General features: G+C 29.9%; 1 protein-coding gene across 3 annotated transcripts in view; it reads left to right on the top strand.

Moving 5' to 3' along the window:
- Window positions 1-27,741, top strand: part of mTor (serine/threonine-protein kinase Tor) — a 218,302-nt gene that overhangs the window by 25,652 nt on the left and 164,909 nt on the right. For all 3 annotated transcript variants that reach the window (XM_076464082.1, XM_076464079.1, XM_076464080.1), the window contains exons 7-12: window positions 5,023-5,319; window positions 8,730-8,842; window positions 10,316-10,495; window positions 10,967-11,092; window positions 16,217-16,377; window positions 19,462-19,545. In XM_076464082.1, coding sequence (XP_076320197.1) covers window positions 5,023-5,319; window positions 8,730-8,842; window positions 10,316-10,495; window positions 10,967-11,092; window positions 16,217-16,377; window positions 19,462-19,545 — 961 coding nt within the window. The remainder of the gene's footprint in view (window positions 1-5,022; window positions 5,320-8,729; window positions 8,843-10,315; window positions 10,496-10,966; window positions 11,093-16,216; window positions 16,378-19,461; window positions 19,546-27,741) is intronic.

The raw sequence follows: 27,741 nt of genomic DNA, 5'->3' as shown, positions 1-27,741 counted from the left end.
ATGAAAAACAATCATTCGTTCACATCTTAGGTCGCTGGAATCCTTTTCCAATAACAAAGCCCAGGGCAGGATCCATGGAAGTCCAAAAACCTCCCTCGAATAAAGAAAAAAGATGTGGTCAAAAACAGAAGGGCTCTCCATACAATTTGCCCACACCTAAATAAAAATGGTCACTTTGATAAAATGGTTTACGTTCCAATTTGGATGACATCAAAGCATTGATTTATTCTCATTATCCTGTGTCTTTCCTTACAGGAAACATTTCTGGAACTTGCTGATACAGTAACCTTTCTGCAATTTTCTTTGTACAGAAATGACAGGTTGTGTGATAGAAAAGTGCCTGGAGGAGTGGCACTGTTGGTTGATCAGCATATGCCCACCCTGTCTTTACCATTCAACACACCCTTGGAGGCTGTAGCCATTTGTATTGGGAGAATGTTTTTCATGATGTGTAGCACCAGGCTGTCTTACCTACCTTTCTCTAAGCCTGGTAAGGATCTCAAGATTTCTTCAAACTATCATCTTATTGCTTTGATGAGCTGTCTCTGTAAGACCTTAGGGAGAATGGTTAATGCTTATCTTGTTTGTTTGTTTTTTTATTCAAACAACCTCCTCTTGCCCACCCAGTTAGGGTTCCAACTTGAAACAACAGTTAGAGAAACCTTTCTCAAGTGAAATCTTGTATCAGTATTATTTGACCTTGAGAAGGCTTATGATACAAGTTGGAGGTCTGGCATTTTGCAAACCTCTGTATATGGGTTACATGGCTATTTGTCCATTTTTATTAAAAATTTTTAATGGGCAGGAGATTCCAAGTTTGTGTGGGTTTAACACTTCCTGTTCTTTCTTACAGAAACTTCAAGTCCCTCAGTGCTGTCTTGACTGTTACGCTTTTTAGTATAAAGATTAATGTCATCACTGGAAAACTTCTTGTTACTCTTGCAAACAGACTCAATGTCAACGAATTCCACATCTAGTGTCAGTTGTTGTAGTGGCAGCTACAGAATGCCCTCTATTGTTTACTGAAGTGGACCACAGTAAATGGTTTTAACTTTTCTCTGTAAAACCGTTTGCATGCACTACTTCTGCAGATGGGGTGTTGACCCTGATCCTGAACTCCGTATCAGTGAAATTGTGCTTTCAATTGTTCCTGAGGCAAAGTCCTTGAGGCTTATCTTTGACCATAACTGATCTTTATATCACATGTCAAGCAGCTACAAATCAAGTGTACAGGGCACTAAACATCTTCCATGTCCTCTGTTTCACCTCTTGGGGAGTGGATCGATGTTCTATTCTTAAAGATATGTCGTGCTCTAATTTGATCAAAACTGGACTATTGATCTCTGGTCCATGGCTCTGCCAGGACCTCAGCCTTAGAGATGCTGGAGCCTGTTCACAATTAGGGGCTTTAGCTCTGCATGGGGGCTTTCTGCACTTCCCCAGTCCAGAGGTTGTACACAATCTCGTGAACCTCTGCTGTTTTCAACTGTCTTTACTGTATGCTTCAAAACTTTGATCCTTACCACAACATCTCATCTGGTGTTGTGTTTATTTCTTCAGTAGGCCACTCTTTTTTCAGAAGACGATCTGCCATCGTTCCTTTTGGATTTTGTATCCACGTGCAGTTGGATGAATTGGGTTTGTTCTTGGATGACATTGCTGTATCCACTGGTCAGCCCATCCCACTATGGCTTACCATCCCCAAATGTGACCTTACTTTGAGTCATCTGAAAAAAGTTGATACTCCTGATAGGAAGTACCATTGTTTATTTGCTGAACATCTTTTGAACAATCCTTCCATTCCCATTTATACAGATGATTTGAAATCAGTGACTTTTTAGGTTCTCTCATGGTTTGTTGTGGTTAACTGGTTACACACAAAATTCTCTCTACAGTTTATATTCACTGCCAAATTGTACATGATTTTCCTTATCCAGGATCACATAGAAGCTAAGCAGTAATTGAATTATACTATTTATACCATCTCACTTAGCTCTCTACTGGCCTTGGAATTACTTCACATTAGTTCTCACCCTGTTCCTGTTCTTGCCAGTATTCAAAACCAACTGGCTCACTTCTCTTTAACATCTACTTCTATTAAATTCTACTGGATACCAGGCTACATTGGTATTTGCAGGAACGAGCTTGCTGACACTGCAGTTTGAGTCTGAAATAAGGCTGTGTTTGAATTTAAGGTTTTGATTACTCAGTTATTTGGTTACTCTAGGTCTACCTTAAGTTCATTTAGCTCATATTTATTCTAGTATAACAAAAGAACTATATTTTTAGAAAATCATGCAAGTTGTTTGCCTCTCTTTCAAAAGTGGTATAGTGTGTATTAAATGTAATGTATTATTTTGAATTGGTATAACTAATATCTAAAATAAGAAGATTGCTTATTGAATTAAAAGAAGTGCTTTTATTTCTAAATAAGTGTGTGGTATGAAAAAGAAATGAGGATGTAATGACTGGAACATTTTTAATAAACAAGATGGAGAAAAAATTACAAATAGTTGGAGAGTAGATCTATAAACAATTTTTATTAATATGAAATTTAAGCAAAATCAATTCACTAACAAACTTAAGTAACCATAACTAAAGTCACCATTTAACAGACTGTTACAGATTGATATGCTCAGAGATAAACAGCAATTATCAAAAGTAATTGTACTTAAAACTCTTTGTACACTAATCATAACTACCCTTCAACAGTTTAAATAAATAAACAGTTATTCCTCAGTTTCTTTTGCACATAACTGATTGATCTCAACAGATGCAATTTACATGGTTTTGACCTATCAAGTGTTGAGATTTGGTTATTTCTAATTACTTAGGTGTAAGTATGACTCATAGAGTATTTTGGAAGTAATTAAGAAAATATTTTTTCAAGAATTAGATTATTCTTGCTTTAAAAATCTGGCAAGATGTAACATTTTGTCTGTCTTTCTTCAGTTATGATATACAGTCATGTGAAAAAGTTAGGACACCCAATGAAAGCCTGTGTATTTTTGTAATATTTTTGGACATATAGATATTTAATCTGAATTTCAACAATACTGAGAGATTGCAGGAATATAACTAAACAATTAAAACTGAAGAAAAGACTTTTCAAGATCTTCTGTTAATGTAATTCTATGAAAATGCATATTCGAACTGAGGAAAAAGTTAGGACACCCTACCCTCTAATAGCTAGTGTTACCCCCTTTGGCTGAAATAATTGCAGTGAGATGCTTCTTGTAGCTATCTACCAGTCTCTGACATTGGTCTGAAGAAAGTTTGCCCTACTCTTCAATGCAGAATTCTTTCAGCTGTGAGATGTGTGAGGGGTATCTTGCATGTACAGCCCGTTTCAAGTTACCCCTCAGCATCTCAATGGGATTAAGATCTGGGCTTTGACTCGGCCATTCCAGAACTCTCCATTTCTTAGTTTTCAGTCAGTCTTTGGTGGATTTACTGGTATGTTTTGGGTTATTCTCGTGTTGCAGGGTCCAGTTCTGCTTCAGCTTTAATTTTCTTACAGATAGACTCATGTTCCTCAAACACCCTCTGATACACAGTAGAATTCATGGTGGATTCTATGATTGTGAGCTGTCCAGGTCCTACTGCATCGAAGCAGCCCCAAACCATGACACTTCCATGCTTCACAGTTGGTGTGAGGTTCTTTTCTTGGAATGCTGTATTTGCTTTATGCCAAAGATGTCCTCTGTTTTGGTGTCCAAATAATTCAATTTTGGACTCATCTGTCCAAAGAGCATTATTCTAGAATTCATGGTGTGTGTCTACATTCTCTCTGGCAAACTTCAGTCTGGCCTTGATGTTTCTCTTAATGAGCAAAGGTTTCCTCCTCGCACACCTCCCATGCAAGTTAAACTTGTGCAGTGTCATTCTGATTGTAGAGGCATGCACTTTCACATCAATAGTAGCCAGAGCCTGCTGTAGGTCCCGTGATGACATGTTAGGGTGTTTGGAGACCTCTTTCAGCATCTTGCAATCTGCTCTCGGGGTGAACTTGCTTGAACGACCAGACCTGGGCATGTCGGCAATTGTTTTGAAAGCCCTTCACTTGTTGACTATTTCCCGGACAGTGGAATGGCAGATTTCAAAATATTTTGGGATCTTTTTAAACCCCTTACCGGACTCATAAGCTGCTACAATTTTCTTTCAGAAGGCCTCAGACAGCTCTTTTGTGCTCACCATGGTGCTCAATCTCACTACAACAGTCAGGAGCACACCAAACTAAATGTCTGAGATTTAAATAGGGCAAGCCTCATTCAAAATGCTGAGTAATGATCTTCTAATCATGTGCGCCTGGTGTGATACACCTGTGTGTGAGTTGAGCCATTTTAAGTGGGAATAAATAAACTTTTTCCTCAGTTAGAATATGCATTTTTGTAGAATTACATTTACAGAAGATCTTAGTCTTTTCTTCAGTTTTAAATGTTTAGTTATATTCCTATAATCTCTCAGTATTGTTAAAATTGAGATTAAATATCTATATATCCAAAAATGTTACAAAAATACACAGGCTTTCATAGAGTGTCCTAACTTTTTCACATGACTGTAGTCATTATTTTTGGAATAGCTAAGCGTTGAAGATACCTGTATATCACTGACAATCATCACTTCATCAAACAAAATTTTACCCATGAGCTGATATTGCTGATTGTTATTCTTATAGTTTTATGATACAACTTATACTGTTTACTATTTTAATTCTTGGATGCTAAGCTGTTGAATATTTCCTTCCCTGTTTATAATTTAAGTGATCTGACATGCAAATTAATTAAGTTCACAGGCTTAAAAATAACAATTATAACACAATAATGACCATGCATCAGAATTTAGTATCCATCAGCCTATTAAGTGAAGCTAATGAATGCTCAAAATTATGGCTTTCAAAATATGTAGGAATTTTTACAATCTGTACAGTTTCAAATTATTGAAATTTTAATTAGTTTTGTTTTTGAATGAAATGGTTTATTGCAATCTAACAAGATAATTTAATGTATTTATTTGTTTCAGCGTGTTCGACAAGATTTGGAAAAACTCTTTCAACAACAGGCTACACATGAAGCACATTCACATCGATACCAACTTTTGAAAGATCTTGGTTCAGGATCTTTAACACGCAGCTTTCGAGCACTCCATCAGCTTCATCACAATCAGCATCTGACTCCTCAAAGAAACATTGGGCTTTCAGCTGTTATTCAGTATCATAAAGCTGCTGGTATTTTTCCAGGAACTACCTCACACAGTCACATTTTACCGTTGTATGAAAGCAGTATTTGTAAGATGTTGATGGTGGAAAAATTTGACCAAGTTAGTAACATGGCTCTGAAATTTGTATTATATAAAAGAAATTTTTCAAACCAAATATTCCATTGCTTAACTCAGTTTATATTTTACTTTCATTTTCATGCATCCAAGCAGTCCAATTTAGGAACAGTTGTTAATGATAATTTTATTAAATATTTGATACAGCTGGTAAGTTGTATTTGATGCATGTCTTTTGCTCAGCTCTTTTAGCCAGGCTCAGTCTGTAGGATTGATCTCGTAGTAAATATTTTGTACTTGTTATAGTTTTCATACTTTAACTTTTAAATTGATAAGCATATGAACTTTTACAGAATATTAGTAAACATTACATTGCATTCATATGTAATAAAGTTTTGTGTTAAATCTTAAGGTTTATTGAGCAGTGTGTGTTTTTTGCATGTTGCCTTTCTAACAGGCAGAGTAATTTTCATTTAAGATTAAAAATACTTTTACGTATCAGAAAATTTTCAATTTTCGCATACAAAATTTTAATGTCTACACATATCAAATGCTTCTTAAGAAAAAAAAAAGCTTTATATTTTGTTATTTTCACTAGTGGGTTTAGTGGAATTAATCAAACTCATAATCACTGTAAAAAAAATTGGGAAGTATAAATTATGCTTCATTCATTCTAGAATGACACCAAATTATAATATGAAACCATAAATATTTAGACTAAATAGCTTAAATCTCATAACATTATACATTTATGTACATTTATTATTTTGTATTATATTGACCTTTCAGTCACACTCATCTAACAGTACAGAAGCTGTAATTAAGTGGCACACATGCACTCATATCCAATAATATAATAAACTGATTTTTAGCTTCCACAGAGTGAATCTGTTTAGGCTGTGTTAGTATACTAATATTGTGTAAAATTCAATCATATTTTATTTATATGTTGTATGTGTACATAGATTATTGTTTACAAATATGTTATGAAACTTATTTTCCTTAAAATATAGAACACTAAATAAAGAAGCAAAGCAAATAATTATCTCTTCTATCTCTTTGTATTCAGTTTCTGCTTGATGTAGGTTGCTAAGCCTTTTAAAATTTCACATGAAGGATATGAAACAAAATCATTTTCTTAGATTTTATATATACAGTTGAATAATATGCAATCATTCTAGCATGAGAAAAACATAATTTATATTTATTTCCTCAGTTTTTATGATGTTGCAAGGTTAGTCAAGTGACACACCCAATGTAGTTAGAATATAGAAAATAACAAAATATAAAATCTTCCTAAAATTAAACATTTGAAATGTATTTAGGAGGTTTCAAATATTATGTACATAGTATTTGAGATTTTGGGGACAAAGAATAGTTTATCTCAACATGAACTCACTTTGCACTCAGACTATTAACAAAATAACTATTTTCACAAACAGATCTTTCATGAAAATTTGATTTTTTGAATACATAGTATTTGTACTTTATTAAAAGTCTACCACACTTTGTAAAGATCCACATGTTGTATCAAAAGCTAGTGTAAATACTTAACATGTGTAAATGTATAGATGAACTCGTGTATGATATACTGAATCCATCACAAAAGGGTTAAGCTAATTAGAATAAACAAATTTCCTATAGCAAGTTGAAATCCTTCTAGGAAGAAAAAATTATTTTAATTTATTTTGTATTTTATAATAATGGTGGTTTAGTTGCTGAAATCAGCCAGAGTATAAAAATATGTAGAAAATATATTTTTTTTCCCTCAGCTAAGTTGATTGGAAAAACTTAATCACTTTACATTGATGCACTCTTCAAGCTCCTTTACAACTTTACTATTAGTGTATCTCATGAAATTATAATTATTATGTATATTATAACTCAAAGCTTTATATTGTATAGGTATGAATTTCTTTATTTCTAAAGAAACCTTTAAATATAGGCACTTAAATTTCAGTCATTGCCATGTGATTCACGAGTGGATAAAGATTGTAACATTTCATATCTTACTTGAATAATAGTTTATTTATGCTTTAGTTATATCTAAATTGAATGTACTTATAGAGTGTTATTTATGCATTTCTAGTTCAAATTCCATCAGGTCAACTCGAAATCAGAAAAAAATATTTTCTCACAACTTGACTGTAGCCACATGCCCCTTTTTATTTGGATGTATTATTTCAAGCAACATGTACTTGTATGATTGGCCTTTCTATAACTGAAGAAATTGCTAATATTAAAGTACAGTCTTTCAGTTATTTTAAAACTGCTATTCATTATTATTAACTCAGTATGTCAAATAGCTGAAGCATTGTTTGCTCATTTTGTCCTTGCTAGCACTTAATATTTTCTCCTGTCTTTTATATTTTAGTAAATTATGTATTACTTATGTTTTAGAATTCATATTTGAAAGGTTTGCAAGAATTGACTTATTACACAAGTGCAAAAACATTTGTCCAATAGGATGCCTAACTTTGCTTCATCATACATTCAAATGTATTTCATTGTAAAATATATGTTAAAGCATTTATTTCTATTTAGTAGAATAGGATCATTTTGTTTCCTACAGTTAAAATGCTCTAAATACTTAGGAAAGTAATTTACCTAGCTTAAAATATTGCTTAAATTGATCATAGTTAACAATTACTAGTAATCTTGCTTAGTAATGCTAATTCTCTTTTTACTGGTGTCACTGGTCAGTTTAACAGACTAGACATTGTATTTGGTCAGTTATGTGGATCTTCACTGTAGTGGAAGGAAACATGTTATAAGTCCTCCACACTTAAGTATTATATTTAATTATAATTTTTCTACCTTGTATATAGAGCCTTCATTAAGTTAATGAAGCATAGCTGATTAGAAAATGATTCAAACATGACTGAAGCATTTATATTCAGTTGTAATAAAAACTTTCTTCTTAAATGTTATTTTTGTATGAATGTGTATTTGGTTTTATTAATTTGATGAATTATCTAACAAAAGTTTGAATGTTTGAGAGATGTACACAGCATTTTGTCAGCATTGTTTAGAAGCATTCATAGATATAAATCTAAACAGTCGCATAATTAATTTTGGAAAGTTATGTTTTGGGGTTTTAAAATTACAGTGTAGATTGGATGCTTGAAAAGATACACATTTTTATTTTTATTCTAAACCTAAAATTTTAGGTTTTAAATGTGAGGATTATGTAAGGAGCATGTATGTGTATATATGTATATGGTATACTTAGAACATTGTTAGAATAATTACAAACTTATTTTATTCAACCTCAGTAAACCTTGAATTACTAGTTAGGCTTGTTGTTTTTAACTTTGTAGATTATGCTCTGAATTTATTTATATTCTTTGAATGAAAGTACTTTATTTGCATTGATAAATTTCAAATGAATAATAGTGAACGTGTGTTATACTGTAATGCTATGTTCAAAATAAGCATTCAATACATTCCTGTAGATATGCTGTCATGTCTTGAGGCACAGAAACTCAAGAAATTTGTACATTCAGCAGTTACTGATGACTGTACTGCCTAGGTTGGCTGCATTTCAGAGAAACAAGTTTGTGAAAAGGTTTGTAAAGTGCAACTATATGATTAAAATAGTCATCCATTTTATAACCTACCCAGTCAACAAGAAAAGGCAGCCATACTCAACAAACTTTTCTAAATATGGATAACTATATATTACAATTTTTATCAAACCAGGAATAAGAATGTTATGATTCTCAACTGCTGTACTATTGCTGATTTCTAACATAGTTAATGTTGCTTGTACAAGCACAGAAACAAGGTTTGGGGTATTTTTATTTGGTCCACAAATGTATGTATTTTGTTTCAAAAGCATATAAGGAGCATAAATAATGGATAAAAGGGATGTAGAATAAAATATATTAATGGTTAAGATAGAAAGGCATGTTATCAGTTTCTATATGTTGCATCAAGTTGGAAATTTTTAACTTAAGAAGCATAATTAGCATTTTGACCTTTGAAGATACAAGTGGGTTTGCACTTGTAATGGGCATCCAAAATGTGATGTGAAAAATATTGGTTTTTATAAAGAAGAAATAAAATAATTTTTTGATCATGGTTTGGGTCATAAGTTCCACAAGTAAATGGGAGACTACAATTACGACTAGAAACTTTTATCAGTTTTTGAAATAGACATATGTGGCATAATTGTTTTCTAAGTAGAGCACAGCATCAGTGTATACTTAAGTAGTATTTAGTAGAATTGTTGATTTATTACTGTCCAGCTGAATTGAGGTATTCTGATACTGAAAAAAAAAATTTTTTGTAGTGACTCATGGGAGGAAAAATATTGATGTTCCAGTGCTATTGTTACATGCTTTTGTTTTTGAGATGCAATGGACAAATTAAAAAGAATGTGAAAGAGAAACATCTGACATTAACTATTATAACAGTTTTTAGACCTATTTGTCATCCAGTATTTCACCATCTTTCAACATTTAAACCATAATTTAACTAATTGTTTAATTTTGAGATTGAAATAAATGTTTATTTTAAGTAGAGTACCTTAAAACCAAACTCAGATTTGTTATATACATGGTTTCAAGCTATTTCATCACCTTTAAGTATGATAAATTTTAAGTAAAATTGTTCTTAAGTTATTTTCACTACAATCTTTACAAAATACATGTTAATCTTTTTAAGTTCATAAAATGGCAATAATTTGAAAATTTTTCCACTTTTTTTTATTATTATTATTGAAATTGTGACAACCAGTAGGATTGCAAAGTACTGTAATAGTTTTGATCTGTCATAATTTTCTGCATTCCTTTAGTATTAGTGGATTATGGCTGCATTCATTTTTGACAAGAAGTATTAAATGTTTAATTATCTTGTATTATGAAGTTTTTTCTTTAATTACTATATGATCAAAAGCAGTTTTATTGTGATGAAGATATAAGTATTATTGTTTTGATATTTAGACCTGAAACAGTAAAATATATGCTATAGATTCTTGTATTATGAGACAAAATATTCTGTACTTATAACTCAACCAGATTTCATTTTATCATTGCAGCTATCTAAGTGAGACAATGAGTTACTTCCTGCACTGTTTGAGGCGTGAGCGTGAGCGTTATAGTGCCTTTATAGCTATTGGATTGTTAGCTGTTGCAGTTGGAGAATCTATTAAACCCCACATTCCAAAGATAATGGACTGTATAAGAATGTCTCTTCCCTTCAAAGATGTATCTTCCAAGTAAGGGTGCATTTCTTTAACAAAGGTTTTTCTACTGGCACAGTGGTTGAAGAATATACCTTATGTGTTTGATAAGGATTAAATCATATGTAACTAGAGTGCAAAAGTTCTTTGAATGTAAGAAAGTGAAATCAGCATAAGCCAGTAACCAGATTATTAACAATGTGAAGCAGCCAAGTCAGATACAGAGAAACAATTTGGAGAAGTATTGATCGTATCTTGACCTTTAATAACCTTTACACCAAACTAGATGTTTTAGAAGCATGTGAGACTTCCTCTTATTAAAATGCAGTATGGTTTGTAATGTAAGAAAATTGCTTCCTTACTTTTTGCATAATTTATTGTTTGTCTATTCTAAAAAAACAATAAAGAAGATGAAAATTTATATGTATTTTCTTAAGTAAGAAAACATTAACAATGAACTATATAAAAAAAAAAAGACTAATTATGAACCTTTAACATTGATTTTAGAAAGAAAATGCCTACTGCTGATCCATCAGTCTTCATCTGTATCAGCATGCTGGCCCAAGCAGTTGGTCTAACTGTAAAAAATGATATCAAAGACCTTTTGGAACCTATGATGTCAGGAGGTCTAAGGTATATTGAAAATAATTTTAATTGATAAAAATTACACATAGGTTCAGTTTGTATAGAATAACCATGTAACTCAAGCAGTAACTTTAAAAGAGGGATACCTTTTGCTCTTTCTTATGATGAGAAAATGTTATATTATCAAGTAAAGAATAATGATTCTTTATTAATTTAAAAGGAAGTAAAAAAAAGTGAAGTAATTTCATTGATTTATTATAAGTACAATTTTTGCTTAATATGGAAATTATGTAGAATATACTAGCAATAGTGAATAACTTCTGAAGGTAAGTGAACCATTTTAGAGATTCATGTGTTGTCAAAGCTCTATTTGACAAACCAACTAACATTATAATCAAGTTGTATCTCGTAGATTTTTTTTCTTTAGTTTCATTTGAAAAAGCTCTTCACAGCAAAATTGATGAGGTTTTTAATGAATTCATCCTCTTTTGTTTTATCATAGGTGCTAGTTTTGTACACTCAGTAATGTGTGTAGCTTACAGTGGAATATCAGTGAACTTTGTAGGCTTGATTATTTTTTCATGTGAACATTTAGAAAGTTGATGCTGAACACCCTTGTAACTAAGCAGTTTAGGTGATTTAAACATTTTATATAATATATTTACAATGTTCCATAGATTTGTGTCTGCCTGTTTGTATTTAGCATTGAACTATGGAACTACATGCAGAACCATTGAAATGTGCACAAGTAGTATCATTCTTGGATTCAGTTGACAATCAAATGTTGTTTGAAAATATAATAAGATAGTTGTATTTCTATAGTTTCTTAACTTAAATGATGTAAAGTCTAGGCTGACATATGACATTGTTATGAAATATTATATGTAGGATCAACTGTAATTGGAACAGTTTAGAAAAGACAAAAATACACAAAATAGCAACAAGTTTATTCTTTGTGTTCTTATTTTTTAACCATTTTGCACTTGTTATAGTTTCTATACCACAACTTTTAATGCAGCATGTGTATCTTCACAAAATTGGGCAAACTTTTAGTAAACATTACAAGTCTTTTTTGTTGTTGTGCAAATTAATTTCCTCTAAGATTTTTAAAAAATCAGAATTACACAAATGTGTAACATCTATAATCCCCTAAATAAAATTCAAACATCTTTTTATCAGTAAAACTATATTTTCTGTTATTTTTTCTACCCTAATTCTATTTGCAAGGTTATTCAGTTTGACCAACTTCTTAAACACCAAAAAAATTTCTGAATAAATCTAAATTATCATTTTTTCCCTCTAGAATGACTGAAATTGTAACATGACACAGCATTTGTTTTTCTCAAATATCTTTACTCTTAACAGTATATATCTGCTTGTGCTTAAGCTTTATTGTATTATTGCCCTTTGATCCACGTCTAACTAGTAATCTAGCCATAATATGTTATAAGTCACTTGGTTCATGTTAAGCTATCAAATTACATTATACAAGAGCTACATGTGAGTGTACTTCGTGAAAAGTTTTATTGTGTTATTAGTATTTGTTTTATCTAATCTAACATTAACTAACCTAAATATGGTGGTTTTTATTTATCCATTTTAGTTTCTCGTATAATAATAAATGAAGATCTCTCACACAAAAAACAAGAAATAAAGTACTAACCTGGAACATTGTTGGTTGTTTTTACTGTCATGTTAATGATTCTTAACCTTAATGTTTTATTAATGGTAGTACTGCACTAAATTTATTTAGTTATATAATATACCTAGTAACACAGAATAATGACATGTCAAAAACAATGTTCCCAAGTTGTTTGGCTTCCTGACAATGCTCATCATTGTGCTTATAGAAATAAAGTTTGAGCTGAAAGTGAAAATGACAGTTTTTCTGTACAAAAAAACTGGTAACAATGTTATTTGATAGAGTAAAGTTTTTTAACACACAGTTCATTATAAATAATGTAGTAGAGAGAACTGGTAACATGTTTGTCAGAGTAAAGCTTTGACTTTCTGTTGGTTATAAATTTATTGAACATCAGAGAGAACTACAGGTAATTTATGAAAGAGAGGATGTGACTGAGTGTGGTAAGAGGGATCTGATTTCCTATTTGATGGCTCTAATCAAATGACATTGAATCCTATGAGAATTACACTTTGTCTAAACAATTAAAATATATAATAATGAGTAATATAAGTTCAATTTTGTACTTTTTGGAGGAATGGTAAATTTGAGAAGAGGGGGGGTGCTTAAAGAGAAAGTCAAAATTCTCATACATGAAATTCAGAATTTTTTAAATATTGCCTTGTAAGAAGTTAAAACTTGTATACTATTAAAATAAAGATTATCTGCATTTCTATGCTATATTTATTTATGTATCATGAAATGAAAATAGCTTAATTAAAATTTGAATGTAATTCATTAAAACCCAACAACGTGTACAGAAAAAGATGTCCATGGCAAGAGGGCTAATCTGAAGATTGAATTATTTAACAATGTTTTAAGCTTAAGCCCTTCGTTACACAAAGGTACTAAGGAAGGTATATCATAATTAAACTATTGGTTTACTTTAAATGAAACATGGTGTGGACAACTGTGATAGTTTCAGCCATTGTTATGTGAGAAATATAAAGAATATGAGAAAATGGAAAAATAGTCTTATGTAGAAATTTGTGGAATTATTGGGTTGAGGAATAATTCGAGTGTGTTTTTTCAAGTTAAAAAAATATATTCATAAATGAAACGCTTTCGCAAAATATTTCATGTCATTTGGTAGATAATTTTTTGCTCTAATAGATGGTGTGTTTGATTTTCATATGTCTTTAATTTTTGCTTTCATTTTCAGCTCATTAAATGGAATGTCAAGTGGACAAAATTGAGTATTTTCGACACCATCTGCTTTTCGCATTTAATTTCTGGCAATTTCGTTTAATACAATGCATACTATATACCTAGGTATTACATGAAATAAAGTATCATAATAAATGTTTTGGGTGTAATGTGTTCATGCATTGAAGTATTGTATAGTCTTGCATGTAATGCTTGAATGAAATTATTTAAAAACGCTCACGAATTATTCCTCAACCTAATATTAAACACAGGGTATATTAAATTTTATCTGGATTTACTCAAGGGACAACTTGTATTCAAGCTTGCTTTTTAAAATTAATTGACAGGAATGAGTGAAACAGGTGGTAATACCCAATCTTTGGTTAATTCTCATTTTGTAAGAGATTACATTTGAGACAAAAGGGAGCTTTAAATTATTTTCAGAATTTTCATGGTTTTTCAGAAGCCTTATTAATGGTGTTTTTGTATTGTATTTGATAGCTGTTGTTTTTCAGCAGATTCATAATATGTGAATGGTCATACTTAGCTTTGTTTTCATTTGATGCTAATCACCTCACTATTCTTGTAGTAAATATAGTTATTTGTTTTATATTGGTGGAACATTCAAATTGATAATTTAGTAAAATTGTTTTGTGGTTATGGAGTTTTTAAGAATGTTAACAGTTGGTATAAAAACTGTGAACTAACTTACACTGGATTTGTTTTGATCATGTGTGGAGTTGAGGTGTTCATGAAACTCAGGAGCTCTGCTAAACTGTGTATTAACAGCCCTGAAATGTCAGCTGTATAGTCCACTATTCAATTTACAACCCAAACTATTTTTCTCTATTTTTATCATAATAGTATTCATGTGTAATTCACTTATACTTTTGCATGAGTTACCACAGTTGTATCCTGAACTACAGTAATTATCTGCTCTTTGTATTTTCAAAAATCATCTGCCATGTGTAAAAGGTCTGCTCAGGCAGGTTTGATTAGTTTAAAACACCCTTTGATAAGACATTATTGCTTTCCTTACCATTTTCAAACTTTTAATCTCACTTTGATATTCCAAATGTTAGGCCATTCATGCCCATGAAGGTCAGCTTTATATCTTCTAACTTTTGTCTTTCATGTGGCTTTACTTTTATTCTGTTTCTGCTTGTCTTGCCACATCTACATGTATCTCTCTCACTTAGGCCTTCTAGAAATTTTCATTGCAAACACAATGTTCAATGTCAGTAAATTACAAATGCAAAACAAAAACTTATAATGTTATGTACACTAAACAGTCTTATATCTGACAATTTTGAATCTAACTACTAAAAATACATTGTATGTTGGTCATTCTTTAAAATTTCTATAACCATTAGTTTATGGATTTCTGTATTAATTAAGTTGCACTGTGTGGAAATTTTTTATCATTTTGTTAGTAAGAAAAATTAAAATTTTTGCTGTTGTAAAGTGATTTGAAATGTTTTTTTTTGTATATTTTTGTTCTCATGCAACCACTTGAGAAATAAATAAGCATTGTACAGTGGAAAGCTCAATACAAGTGTTCTATATTTTTCTTGTGAAAAGTTAGATTAACTAAATGCTTTGACCTGGGACTTTTATAGTTGACTGACTTTTATGATACAGAAATGTTATTTAAACATGTATGAAATAAACTTTTATTTTTCACTCTCTTATGCAAATAAAATTGTTGGTTTATTCATAAAATATTTAAATCATTGGAATTACTATTTATTCTTTTAAACTAACATTGTTCATGTTTATGCTTTTTAGCAAATGAGGTGAGAAATAAAATAATCAACTGCAAGTGCTTATATAGTATTAAACAATGTAGTTTGTGTTGAATATTGAGAAAAGTGACAATAAATTATACTGGTGGATTACTGCTGGTGTTTGTGAATTTTGGTTAGAAAATAAGTAATTTTTTCAACACTGATTTTCATATCTTTAATATTAAATATTGTAACAAGTAAAAACAAAATTACTGAATAAGAATTAGTATGTGGATTCCACCACTTGTGAGGGTTAGACAGTTATAGTTCTTAGATATTACATTAAAAGACATTTAAAAACAGAAATTGTATAAATCTAAGATCTGGTTTATGCATAACCAATGCTGTTCATCGAAACCATTTTTGAAAGTGTTTACCAACATTTTGGTGTAAGTTTATCCAAAAAGTGCTCACACACTTAATAATCTGCATTTTGCATTTACCATGTTTATGTAAGAAAAATAAAGTTCAAGATAACTAAGTTAAAACGAGATTGTGAAAAACATTTTCCTTTTGATATACAACTTGTTACAAAAAAGAACTATCTTTAAATTTCAGTCCTGCTCTAACTGCAGCTCTTCATGAATTAGCTAGACAAATTCCACAACTGAAAAAAGACATTCAAGATGGTTTGTTGAAAATGCTTTGTAATGTTTTAATCAAACAGCCACAACGAGGTCAAACTACAACTAAAATCCCAACTTCAACCTCACTTTCAGGTAAGACCTATAAACAAACCTGTGGACAAACATAAGGGCAAACATTTAATGTGATCTAGGAAATTATATCTGATTTCAATTTTTAAATGTACAACTGTTTTGGTATGATTTGCATCTGTGTATTTTGAAAATCCAATCTCTCTCAATTTAACTTTTAAATTTAACTGCTTTTGGCTTAAGTTTTTTTTTTATTTCCCTATAATTGTAACATTATAGCCTACTTGTGGTTGGCTTGGGTATTTAATGGAAACACATTCTTAGAGCTCTTCAGATGTTGAAAACCATACATTAAAATAAGAAATGGCAGCTCACATCCAGATCCATAGTAGGATAAATAGTTGTACTATTGGACATCTAATCTATACGTTAGGCAGTTTGGATACAGTCAAAGAAGAGTCAATTACAATATAAAATATATTCAGAAACAAAACAGTGTTGATCAGATTCTTCAACTTTGTATTTTGTTTTTAATTTGCAGAAAGTTTACATACAATAATTTGTTCACTCTGAGTCAAAAATTTGAAGTAATCTAATCAACACTGTTTTGTTTCTGAATATATTTTATTATTACCTACTGGCTATCAAAGGACATTTTTGGATCCATGCAGCATTTTCCTGTCCATAAATGCACTTCATAAAGATAAAAACTAGAATAACTTTTTACAGTGGTCATTATAAAACACTGAAACATAACTTGCTGCTTTCTGACATCAAAAAGTGTAACTGGCACTAGCAACACCTAAGCTATGATTCAAGTGCTACTTGACTTTTAATTTTAAAACTTACAAAAACAAGAAACTGCTCAACTTCATTGGCACTGAAACAAGAAATTCATTTTTCCCAGTTTGTAGAATTTTTCACCATAGGTCATTAAAAATGCTTCTCATATAACATTGTATACTAGTTTTCCCATGTGTGTTTGTGTGTGTGTGTGCATTTAAACTGTTTTTAGTTCATTCAGCTATGCATAAAAATGCTACTTTTTATGTACAGTGAAGAAAATAGAAACAAAGTAGTGGTTATCATTCTGCTTGTTTTTGAATAAAGAAATTTGGCTGCATTTGGTAGGTAGAACTTGTTCAGAGTATAGTAGGCTTGCATATATTTGTATTTATTTTAGAAACAAAGTTAAGCTGAAGTAAATTTTTACTCAACTTTTTTTAAACAGTAAATTGATACTAGAAACTTTAATGATATGATAATTTCTTTCTGACAAATATATTGAGCTTAACTCTAAAGCAGTTTGAAATGTTATGGTATTTGAACTACTTAGGAATGCTTTCAAGACCAAGACAACTACGTGTGGTCCATGTACTTGCAAAAATTAAAATTGCAAGCTGTTGAATTAAATGACTGCTAAAATGTTGAAAAACATTTATTTCAGTAATGTTTTTCAGTAACTTTTCCAAAAGATCATTACATTAATTATCCTTTTAAGCAACTTATCACTTCCATTTTATTTGAACAAACATAAACCTGTTATAAGTACATAAGCATGTTTGATATTATACAAAAATACTCTGTACAAGAAAGTGTGTTGAGGATGATTATAAGCTTTTGTAATTAAGCCTTCAATACAACTGGAAGACAAATAATGATTGACAAATTAATTATTGTCAAAACTTAGTTTTGAAGGGCAAGCTGAATACTTGGTCAGTTGGTGGTAGTATGTGATAGCTTTGAGAGACAAGCTGGATGTTTGGTCAGTTGATACTTGAGTTATATTTTAGTTTTGGAGGACATATGAATGTTAAGTGAAAATGTAATAACGTACGTGAAGAAGTGCTTAAAGTGTACTGAATAACACAAGATAAAATGCTGAAATATACAAACTAAATTTAAATTACCCTTTTTCTTTCTTTCTAGAATCACTACATTTTGTAACAGCAGTTACACACTTTATTCTTACAGTCAGAGCTAATAGTTTTCAAATATCTTCGTCATTTGGATTTAATACTTACTGCTGCACTTAGAGTACTGCAAAAGTGATTTGTCACAGCAGAACAGCTATGTATAAAGTTACTAGCACATATGTTCAACTTCTAATCATGATGAGCTCACAGTGTGTACATACTATCACAAAAGCATTTCTTCATTCAATTTTCTTACCAAAGTTTTTTTTAATATTTTTGTTTTTGTACTTAGTCTGAACAGAAATTTACTTTTTGGTAGTAGTTTTTTCTTCAAAGGTACAGTTTAGAAGACAAGATATTAATATGCACAAAAAATACAATGTCCCATGATTATTATAATTTAATTGTTTTTCTATAAAAGTTATAAGTAGGCTAAAATAATTTTCAGCTGGTTTCTACAGTATTGACGGTATCAAATGATGAAACAATAGACCAAATAACTGAAACAAATTGCCTTCAAAATACTTGATTACAAATACTTCAATAGCAAATGTCAGAATTAAGTTTTTTTTTAAATGAGGTAAGAGGATATGGCATGTGGGTTGGGCTTTTTTGTTTATATCTCTATAATGCAAAAAAATTGGAGGTTATAAATTTACATTGTCTCAGTAGTATGTATATGTGTAAGTGTAATGTTTGCTAAATTCAGAAGGTCGTGAAATGGTAGAAAATTATAGTGGCCAACTCGGAGCAAAAAAAATTGCTCAGTAAAGAGATATGAAAATTAATTATTTATATATTTCCACTTCAAATTAAAAACTAAAACTAATATTAAAATTTGAATTATAAACTGTATTTAAGTGCAAAGTTTATTTATATACATTGATGATAAAGTAACTTAACTAAATTTTGAATGTAACTCTAAAATGACATGCCCATTTTGACAAACTTGAATGTAAGTTTAATGCTTTTACTACAGGTATTGTTGGTTCTAAAGGTCTAAAATATTTAACAGAATCTGCAACAAGGTGTATAGCTTACCAGAAATAAATATTTTAACAGGAGAACAATCCAAAGTTTTCTATTAGTCTTATGTTAAAAAAAAGTTTCAAGCATCTTTTCTTATGATTTCCAAGTCAAATCTTGTGCTTTTGTGATATTAAGAGACTTTTTTTTTTTAATTTTGTAATAAGAAAATTAATTGTGAATTGTTTTTCCTTTTCACTTTTAGGATCATTAATTAGTCCAACAGAGTCTACTGATGTTGCAAGTACTACCCTAGCTCTAAGAACACTTGGAAATTTTGATTTTCAAGGTAAATGGAATACTTTCTTTGTTCTTTTTACCTCTATAAATTTTGTTAACTTTGAGTTTATATTCAGAAAATTTTCTTTCTTGTCATAAACTCTGTAGAAATGATGCTATTTTTAAACCCCATTCTCTGCATGTTACTGAATTACAATCAAAAGTTAAACCACTTTACTAAAAATGTATTTTAATGAAATTAATATTATCAAGCATGTTATAATTCAAAATTTTATGTAAGTTTTTATTCCTTTATTTCAGAAGTAACCTCTAAAACAGTATTTCAGCAATTATCACAACTGTGACTAAAAATCTCAACTTTTGAGCTGTTTAAGAGAAATAAGTGTGAAAATATGGACTTGTCCTCCTTCAGACAGTCAAAGTAATATATGAAGAAGTTGTTAAAGATATAATTTGAAACATTTGTAGAACTAGTCTGAGAAAACTGTTAAATGTCATAGTTAAAGATAAGCCACACCCATTTTCAAAGTAGCTCAATTGCTGAGGGACTGTTTTAAGTTGAATGACATGCTTGTAATCAATTGAAAGAAAAGATTTTCTATCATTTAACTAGTTATATCAAGAGAAGTTAGCAGTATAAGTTTGTATCAGGTATAAAAGAAAAAGCCTAGTCTATTCTTGAAAGCAAGTCCACAGCATGTGTCTATACTTTCTTACCTTATGCATATTAGATTGATTGACAGTTAAATTGTATTTAGGTTTTACTTTTATTTTATACTTGTGCATTTTATAAATTTACTGATTTTTTTATTCCTCTCCTCTCTCATCAAGACTTGTAAACAAAGAATGTGAGCAAAATATTTTGCCCTCAGATCCGTGTCTTTCCTGAACAGTACTTGATAATCTATCATGTACACTTTGTGACATTTGATATATGCTAAAAGATAAAGAATTTGAAATGAAAAATTAGCTATAAAGATATAATTGTAAAATTATGTTCATGAAAAGAATATATATTCAACAAAGATGTAAAAGGTATGTACGTATTTATGTGATTTTAGACATTTTAATCGATTGTACACTGACAGTAATAGCTAGTTAGTGAGAAAGTACAGATAATGAAAAGTAAAAATAAAAATTTACCTTAAAAACTTCTGATTCATTTAGAGAGGTTCTAGAGATTAAACAAATGTGAAACTGTAAGAGGACAAATAGAATTTATCTTGCACATGCAAACTGTTAAGAGTCTATTGAATAACAGTTTTATTATAGCAATAGTAATAAGAAAATCATAATTAAATATTGTATTGTTTTTAAAGCTATACACTCTTAGGAGCATCCATGTCAAATTTAATCAGTCATTTCATTTTGTAAATAACTTTAAAAAGAATTACTTGACCTTGTTTATACTTGCAAAACTAGTAGGTCATCTTCATAGGATTAAAATAATTTGAGACATTTTATGTAAAAATAAAGTACTTCAAGGAGGATTTTTTTTGAAAGGAAGGATAATACCAATCATATCTCAAGTGTGGCAGGCTGAAGCTTAATGAGTCAACAGTGCATTACAAATCATAGCTACTTAAAATACTATTTTGATTTAAAAGTGCTTTCTCACATTGTAGTCAACACAGATGTTTTGTAATAATAAGAAATATCTTTTTTAATTGTATTAAACATTACTGATTAAAATAGGATAATTAATAGATGCCTTGTCTCTGATCAAGTTGTACAGTAAATTTGAACCTGAACTTAACCGTGTTTCTTTAGTTGATTATTATCTTTAATATGAGAATGTTTCACAAAATAGAGTAAAATACCAGCTAACCAACTTTAGTTCCATTGTAGCAGCTAGTCAATAGATTGTTGTTTTTTTGGTTTTTTTCAACTTCAAACAAATGTCATAGCCCATAAATAAATAATTAATGATGATTTTGCTTGTTGTGGCTATTTTATTTATAATTAAAAATACTGAAAAATGTCAAATATATTTTCAAATTATTTTTTGTATTTGTTTTCTTCTGTATATTCAGATGGATTTAATGGTTGTAGTCTGTGACCAAATAGATTAGTATCATGTATGATCAAGTTTCTATAACATGCTACACAGATTTTGTTTTTTTATATTAATAATGGTTTCTCCTGATGAGATTAAATTCAAAGAAGTACTTGTTAATTTTTTTTAAAATACCCTTTGTAAACTGATTAGTACTTGGAAGATTTTGATTTACTGTGCATCATTAACAGCATATTTTATGTTTTGTTTGTGAAAAGTTTGTGCAAGAAGTCTGTCATCAATGGACACATTGAGCCACTATTTTTACCTATCTGAAATTCACTGCTGTCAGTTTTACAGTGAAGTATTCAATGTTATAGTAATATACAAATATTTGTATTCAGTACTAGGAACCATCAGATCTAAACTTTCTGACAAATTTATGTGGGCCAAAAGCATTCTAGTGATTGAGTTAAACAGTGAATCTGAAGTTCAATAATTTTCTCTACACTTATGCCAACAAAAAAAAAGAATAAAAGAAAAAATTATCTTGGGTAGATTTTAAAACTGACAGTCAAATACCACTGTTCAGTTGAGGTAGCCCATGAATTTGTGGTAGGCAGCTTCTTTCTGTTGTATCATTTAAGAATTAGAGATGACTAGCACACATTGCCTTCAAGTAGGTGTTCATAAAATTCAGGAAAAATCAACTTCTTAAACTTGAGGTATATAAAAGAGATGTCAGCAGTTTGCATGGTTTTTGTCACAAATTTTGGGTTTATAGTTAAATTATCATTGCTGTAGGAAACAGTTTTTTATACCTACATGTTCCGTTATGGTACAGTAAAAAAGGATAAACATATTAAAAGTTCAGTAAATCCATTTTGGACAGCTATTTATTGATCTTGTATGTTGTAATCAGGTTACATCTGCAAATCTTTTGTTGTGTCTGTAGTAAGGCTCCATATTATTAAGTTTTATGATATTATTTTAAGTTTATATTTTACTCCCTTTTTTTTTGTATATCCAAGCAGTCCAATTTAGGAACAGTTGTTAATGGTAATTTTATTACATATTTGATATAGTTGGTAAGTTGTATTTCATGCTTGTATTTTATTTAGCACTTTCAGCCAGGCTTGCAACCATTTTTTTGGTTCTAATAATTTTTGTAATACAACTTTTAAATTAGTAAATGTATGCTAACTAAATTTGGTAGATTATCAGTAAAACTTACAATTCTTTCATATACAAAATAGGAAATTTTTTGGTAATTCTTAAGGTTTATTGAGTAGTGTTTTTCCCCTGCTTTTTTACCTTTTTGGATGTTGCTAATCCAAGAAGCAAAGTAGTTTTCATATTAAGATTAAAAATACTTTTATGCATCAAAACTTTTCAGATTTTGCATATGAAATATGTTTGATGTCCAGATCATTATAAAATGTTCCTTAAGAAAAACATTTTTGTATTTTTTATTTGCAATAACGAATATCTGTATTGGTTTAAGTGTAACCAATCTCATAACCACCCCACCATAAAAAAATATAGGAAATGAATATAAATTATTTTTCATTCTAGAATGACAGTAGATTATAATACAGATAAGTGTTTCAATTAAATAACTTAATTCTCATAGCACTATACATTAATATATAATAATTATATTGTCCTCACAACTATTTCTTGCTAACAATACAGAAGTTAGTGATGTGGCACATGTGCACTCGTACTAGTATCCAAAAATATAAATTGACCTTTTCAAAGTGACATGTCTTGGTTGTATTTTAGTAGACTAGTATTTATTTCACATTTCAATTATACATGAATATGGATTATTACTGTTAAAATAAATTATTAAACTTGTTATTCTTGAAACATAGAACAGTGAAAAAAAAAAGTGAAACAAACATTAATCTTGGAGGATATGAAACAACTTTTTAGGTTTTATATATTAGTAAAATTAAATAATTGTACATGAAACCAAATAAGTAAACAAAATCATGAGGAAGGACGTCATTAAAAACAGCAAATCCTAACCTCTGATTAATTATATTATGACCATAAATTTGTAAACCATAAACAAAACACATTAAAATTAAACAAAATATGCTGCATATTTTTAAAAAGATCCTGTTGTACAAGCTACAATGTGGAATTATAAAATGTATCCTAGGTTTTAGAGGTGACTGAAAAAATATGACCCACATTGAGGTGGGGATACACCATCTATCAGTCATAACTTTCAATGTACTAGTTTCACATAAGATTAGAAATTAGGAGAGCGAGATGTGGGTGCTGAAGCCCATGATATCTCACATCTATATCACCCTTCACTGCTTGCAAACAATTGTGGGAAGGTGACTGCTCTTCCAAGTTAAAATAAGAAGATAAACATATAAAGATGAAAAATAAATAAATAAAATAAAAAATAAGGAAAGTAAGATACTTCCATTTGGGGGTAAGTTAGATCAAACCTACCTCTTGATATTTCTTGAAGTTAGCATTCCTGCCTCCAATATGGTAGAGACACTAATTAACATGGCATCAGTAAAGTGATAGTTTACTGTGACTGTTGTGCTTTTATATGTGGCTCAAGGTGTACATCTGCATAAAGTAGTGCCAAGTTCTTAAATTACCTTATTTTTAACTAAAAATAATTGTTAGTAAAAGTTCTATTTTGCTTTCTTTGTATTTATTTAATACATTTTTGTATTTATTGCAGAATAATGTAATAATTTTATCTAGAATTTCTTTATTAAAACCATTAACTATTAATTTTCATATCAGTACGTCAACAAATGTAATTTTAAATAAGAAAATATTTTAATTTTCCAATTTACAGTTTACCCTCCTAACATAATGTACCATGCCCATCTATTATAAACATTATAAATTTGCAGTTATTCAGATATTGTAAAATTTGTAATAAATTACAATATTTTATTAAAATGTAATATAAGTGGTCGTATATATATGGATGGTGATTTAGAGCTGTACTAGTTTGTTTAGATATATGGATGGGATGCATCATGCTAGTATAATTTGTCTTCTGTGCTATCAGTTAGTGCCCTTCTATCATATTGGGGGCTAGAATGCTAACTTCAAGAGGTAAGTTTTCATATTACTACCCCCAAATGGTAGTACCTCAGTTTCTTATTATTATTATTTGGAAAGCAGTCAACTTCCCACAACTGTCTGCAGTCATTAAAGAGTAATATAGATGTGGGACATTGTGGGCTTTGAGCACCCACATCTCTTTCCTAATTTCTATTTATATATTTAATGCTACCCTTTTATCTTATGTGAGACTGGTAAAATACAGTGTATCCCACTGCAATGTAGGTCCTACCTCTTCAGTCACCTCCAAAATTTACGGTACATTTTATAATCTCACATTATAGTTTGTACCCTGGGGTCTTTTCAATTAGTGCAATGTTTTTTATTATATTCTTGTTTCAGCTTGTGTTTTAAGTTATAAAGAACTGATATAATTAGTGAGATGCTAGGATTTGTTGGTTTTAAAGCAGTCCTTCTTGTAATTTTGCTTATTTAACTTTATCAAAATGTCTTAATTTTCACAAAACAATACACACACACACACACACACACACACACACACACACATGTATGCACAGTTGAATAACCCAAAAAATCATAAATTGCTATATTGATGTCATAGAATTCCAATATAATTTTGAGCAGACTAATGACTACTCACCTCTTTGAAGTTTTGGTTCAAAAGAATTAGATGGTGTCCTAACATTTTAAATTGGCTGAGAAGACATTCTGAGCTTTTGATTGGTTACTCACGTTTCCAATTAATAGAAGGAGGTGAGCAGGGCCAGTGTGTTTGATTTAGCACATAGGTAATATCTCAGCATATGAACAGATGTAAGGCTTTTATTTTATATGCTAGCTTGACAGTATTGGTAATATGAGATTCTGATTTATACAAAAGTATAGACTTAATTCTTTGACATTATAAATATCTAATTTAAACCATTGATACATTCAGTAATACCATGTGACACACAAAAATAGACATTTAACTGTTTTTTAATGTTTATTTCAAAATTAAGAAACTTGATAATGTATAAAGCTGAAAGTTTGATACCAAACTTATAAACATAAATTCATGAAATAGTAGTTCAATAACATTTTGAATGCCAATTAACAAATGTAGTGACATGGCTTTTGACTTGTGACCTGTCTGGGAAGGGTTAACTCTTTGAGAATGGGCATAATTTTTTGTGCATGTCAGGAGGTTTTAGAGACTTTCCTTGACATTTTAATTAAACAACATTATAATCTTGGCATAAAAACATAGCTAATTATCAACAATTTAATATTATATGAACTTAAAGTTGTTATTTTTAAAATTTTTTTTAAAAATCCATGATTTCCCACAGTTGTAGGGATTGTGACATTTGCCCTCTAAGCATTCCCTATTCTTTAATGTATTTATCACTCTACCAAGAAATATGTTTAACATAAATGAGTCATTATGGTATTCTCATTGCTCAAGCAAAGCAAGGCTTTTATTGATTCAATCTTATTTAGTTACAGAGCCATCAAACAGAAAATCAGTCTCCACTTGCTGTGCCCACCTGTCTTCCTTTTTCTTAAATTGCTAGCAGTTCTCTGACATCTAATACTATGTTATTTATAACCAACAGAAAACTAAGGTTCAAATCTATCAAATGATGTATATTATTATATTATTTTCAATACAAAGAATTGTCTATTTTATTTTCAGTTCAAACTTTATATCCATGATAAAAACATTGACTAGCTGAGCTGAATATTATTGGCATTTGTCATATCGAGAAAGCCCAAAAATTATGATAGTTATGAGACATTGCTTTTTGCATGCATATTCTGTTTTCTTTGGTGCATTGTTTAATTAAATAAAAAAAATTGTGCAGTTGTACAATTAGTATAAAAAAAAAAAAGGACTAAGTTTCATCAACAGTTAACAGCAAAATGTAAATATTCTTGTTTTTTAAGTGTATTTTTTATTTGATTGTAAAAGTAACTGAAATGTAAAATTTAGAAACGTATTAGGTTATGTTTGGTAAAATGAAGAATAATAATAAAAACTGCTCACATGATATGTTTGCGATTAGCTAATGCATATTGTAATTCAATAGCATAACATGAGCTGCACATTTCCCAAGTGATTATGAGGTTCATAGTAGTTACACAAAGATTATAGGGCAATAAAACTTAAACAGATTTTTATTGTGAAGAGTTTAAAGCTGTTTGGAATAAATAAATATAGTTTGTTGCAATTTGCAGTTATTCTAGAAAGAAAAAAAGGTTATTTCAAGTTTTCTATGGTTATGAGGCTGGTCAATTTGACCAACCTCTTATATGGAGTTGGTATAGAGAAAAATAACAGATAAAAAATGAGTAAACATATTTTTAATATTATTAAGATGACAAAAATTATTTTTAACTTAACCTATAAATCATTTTGCACTCAGCACTAATAAACAAAACTACTTGATTAATTCGCAGACAAATCTTTATTAAAAATACTTAAAGAAGTTTTAGTTTTCATATGCAAAAGTCTTGTAATGTTTGCTTAAAATCTGTCCAATATTTTGAAGATGCACATACTGTATCAAATGTTATAGTATGGAAACTAATGAGTACAAAATGGTTATGGACCCTGCCAATTTGGTTGTCCACATGACCTTTTTGTACTTGTATAAAGTATTTATAGATTTGATACTACAAACTTTTAACGTAGTAGGTATATCTTCACAAAATTTGTCAGTATTTTTGTAAACATTACAAGTCTTTCACATACAGAAAGTCATTTTTTATTACATATTTTAAAGAAACTGAAAAAAGGTTGGTCTATGGATATATTTATTTTGAATAGTCCATTTGTAAATTGATTTTCACGATAAGATTAAAAATACCTTTCTTCATCTCAAAAATCTCAGATTTGATTTGTGTAATTTCTTAATTCTCCTAAGTGCATGTCAAATGTTTGTTTTCAGTAAAACTCTGTATTTTACTTATTTTCTCTACCCTAACTCTGTACAGGGTTGGTCAATGACTGATTTTATAATTACCAAAAAGAACTCTGAATGAATTAAATTACCCTTTCTTCTTTCTAGAGTGACTTCCACTTGTAACTTGAAACAAGATGTATTTATCTTAAATAGCTTTAAACTTGCAATAATGTACATCTACTTATAATTAAATTTTATTGTTTTATTGCCATTTGAACTGTCTGAC

Source organism: Tachypleus tridentatus, chromosome 10 (genome assembly GCF_004210375.1).
Source record: "Tachypleus tridentatus isolate NWPU-2018 chromosome 10, ASM421037v1, whole genome shotgun sequence".
Taxonomy (NCBI): Eukaryota; Metazoa; Arthropoda; class Merostomata; order Xiphosura; family Limulidae; genus Tachypleus; species Tachypleus tridentatus.
The sequence above is the reverse complement of the archived record's forward strand: the minus strand, read 5'-3'. Positions and strand labels throughout refer to the sequence as shown.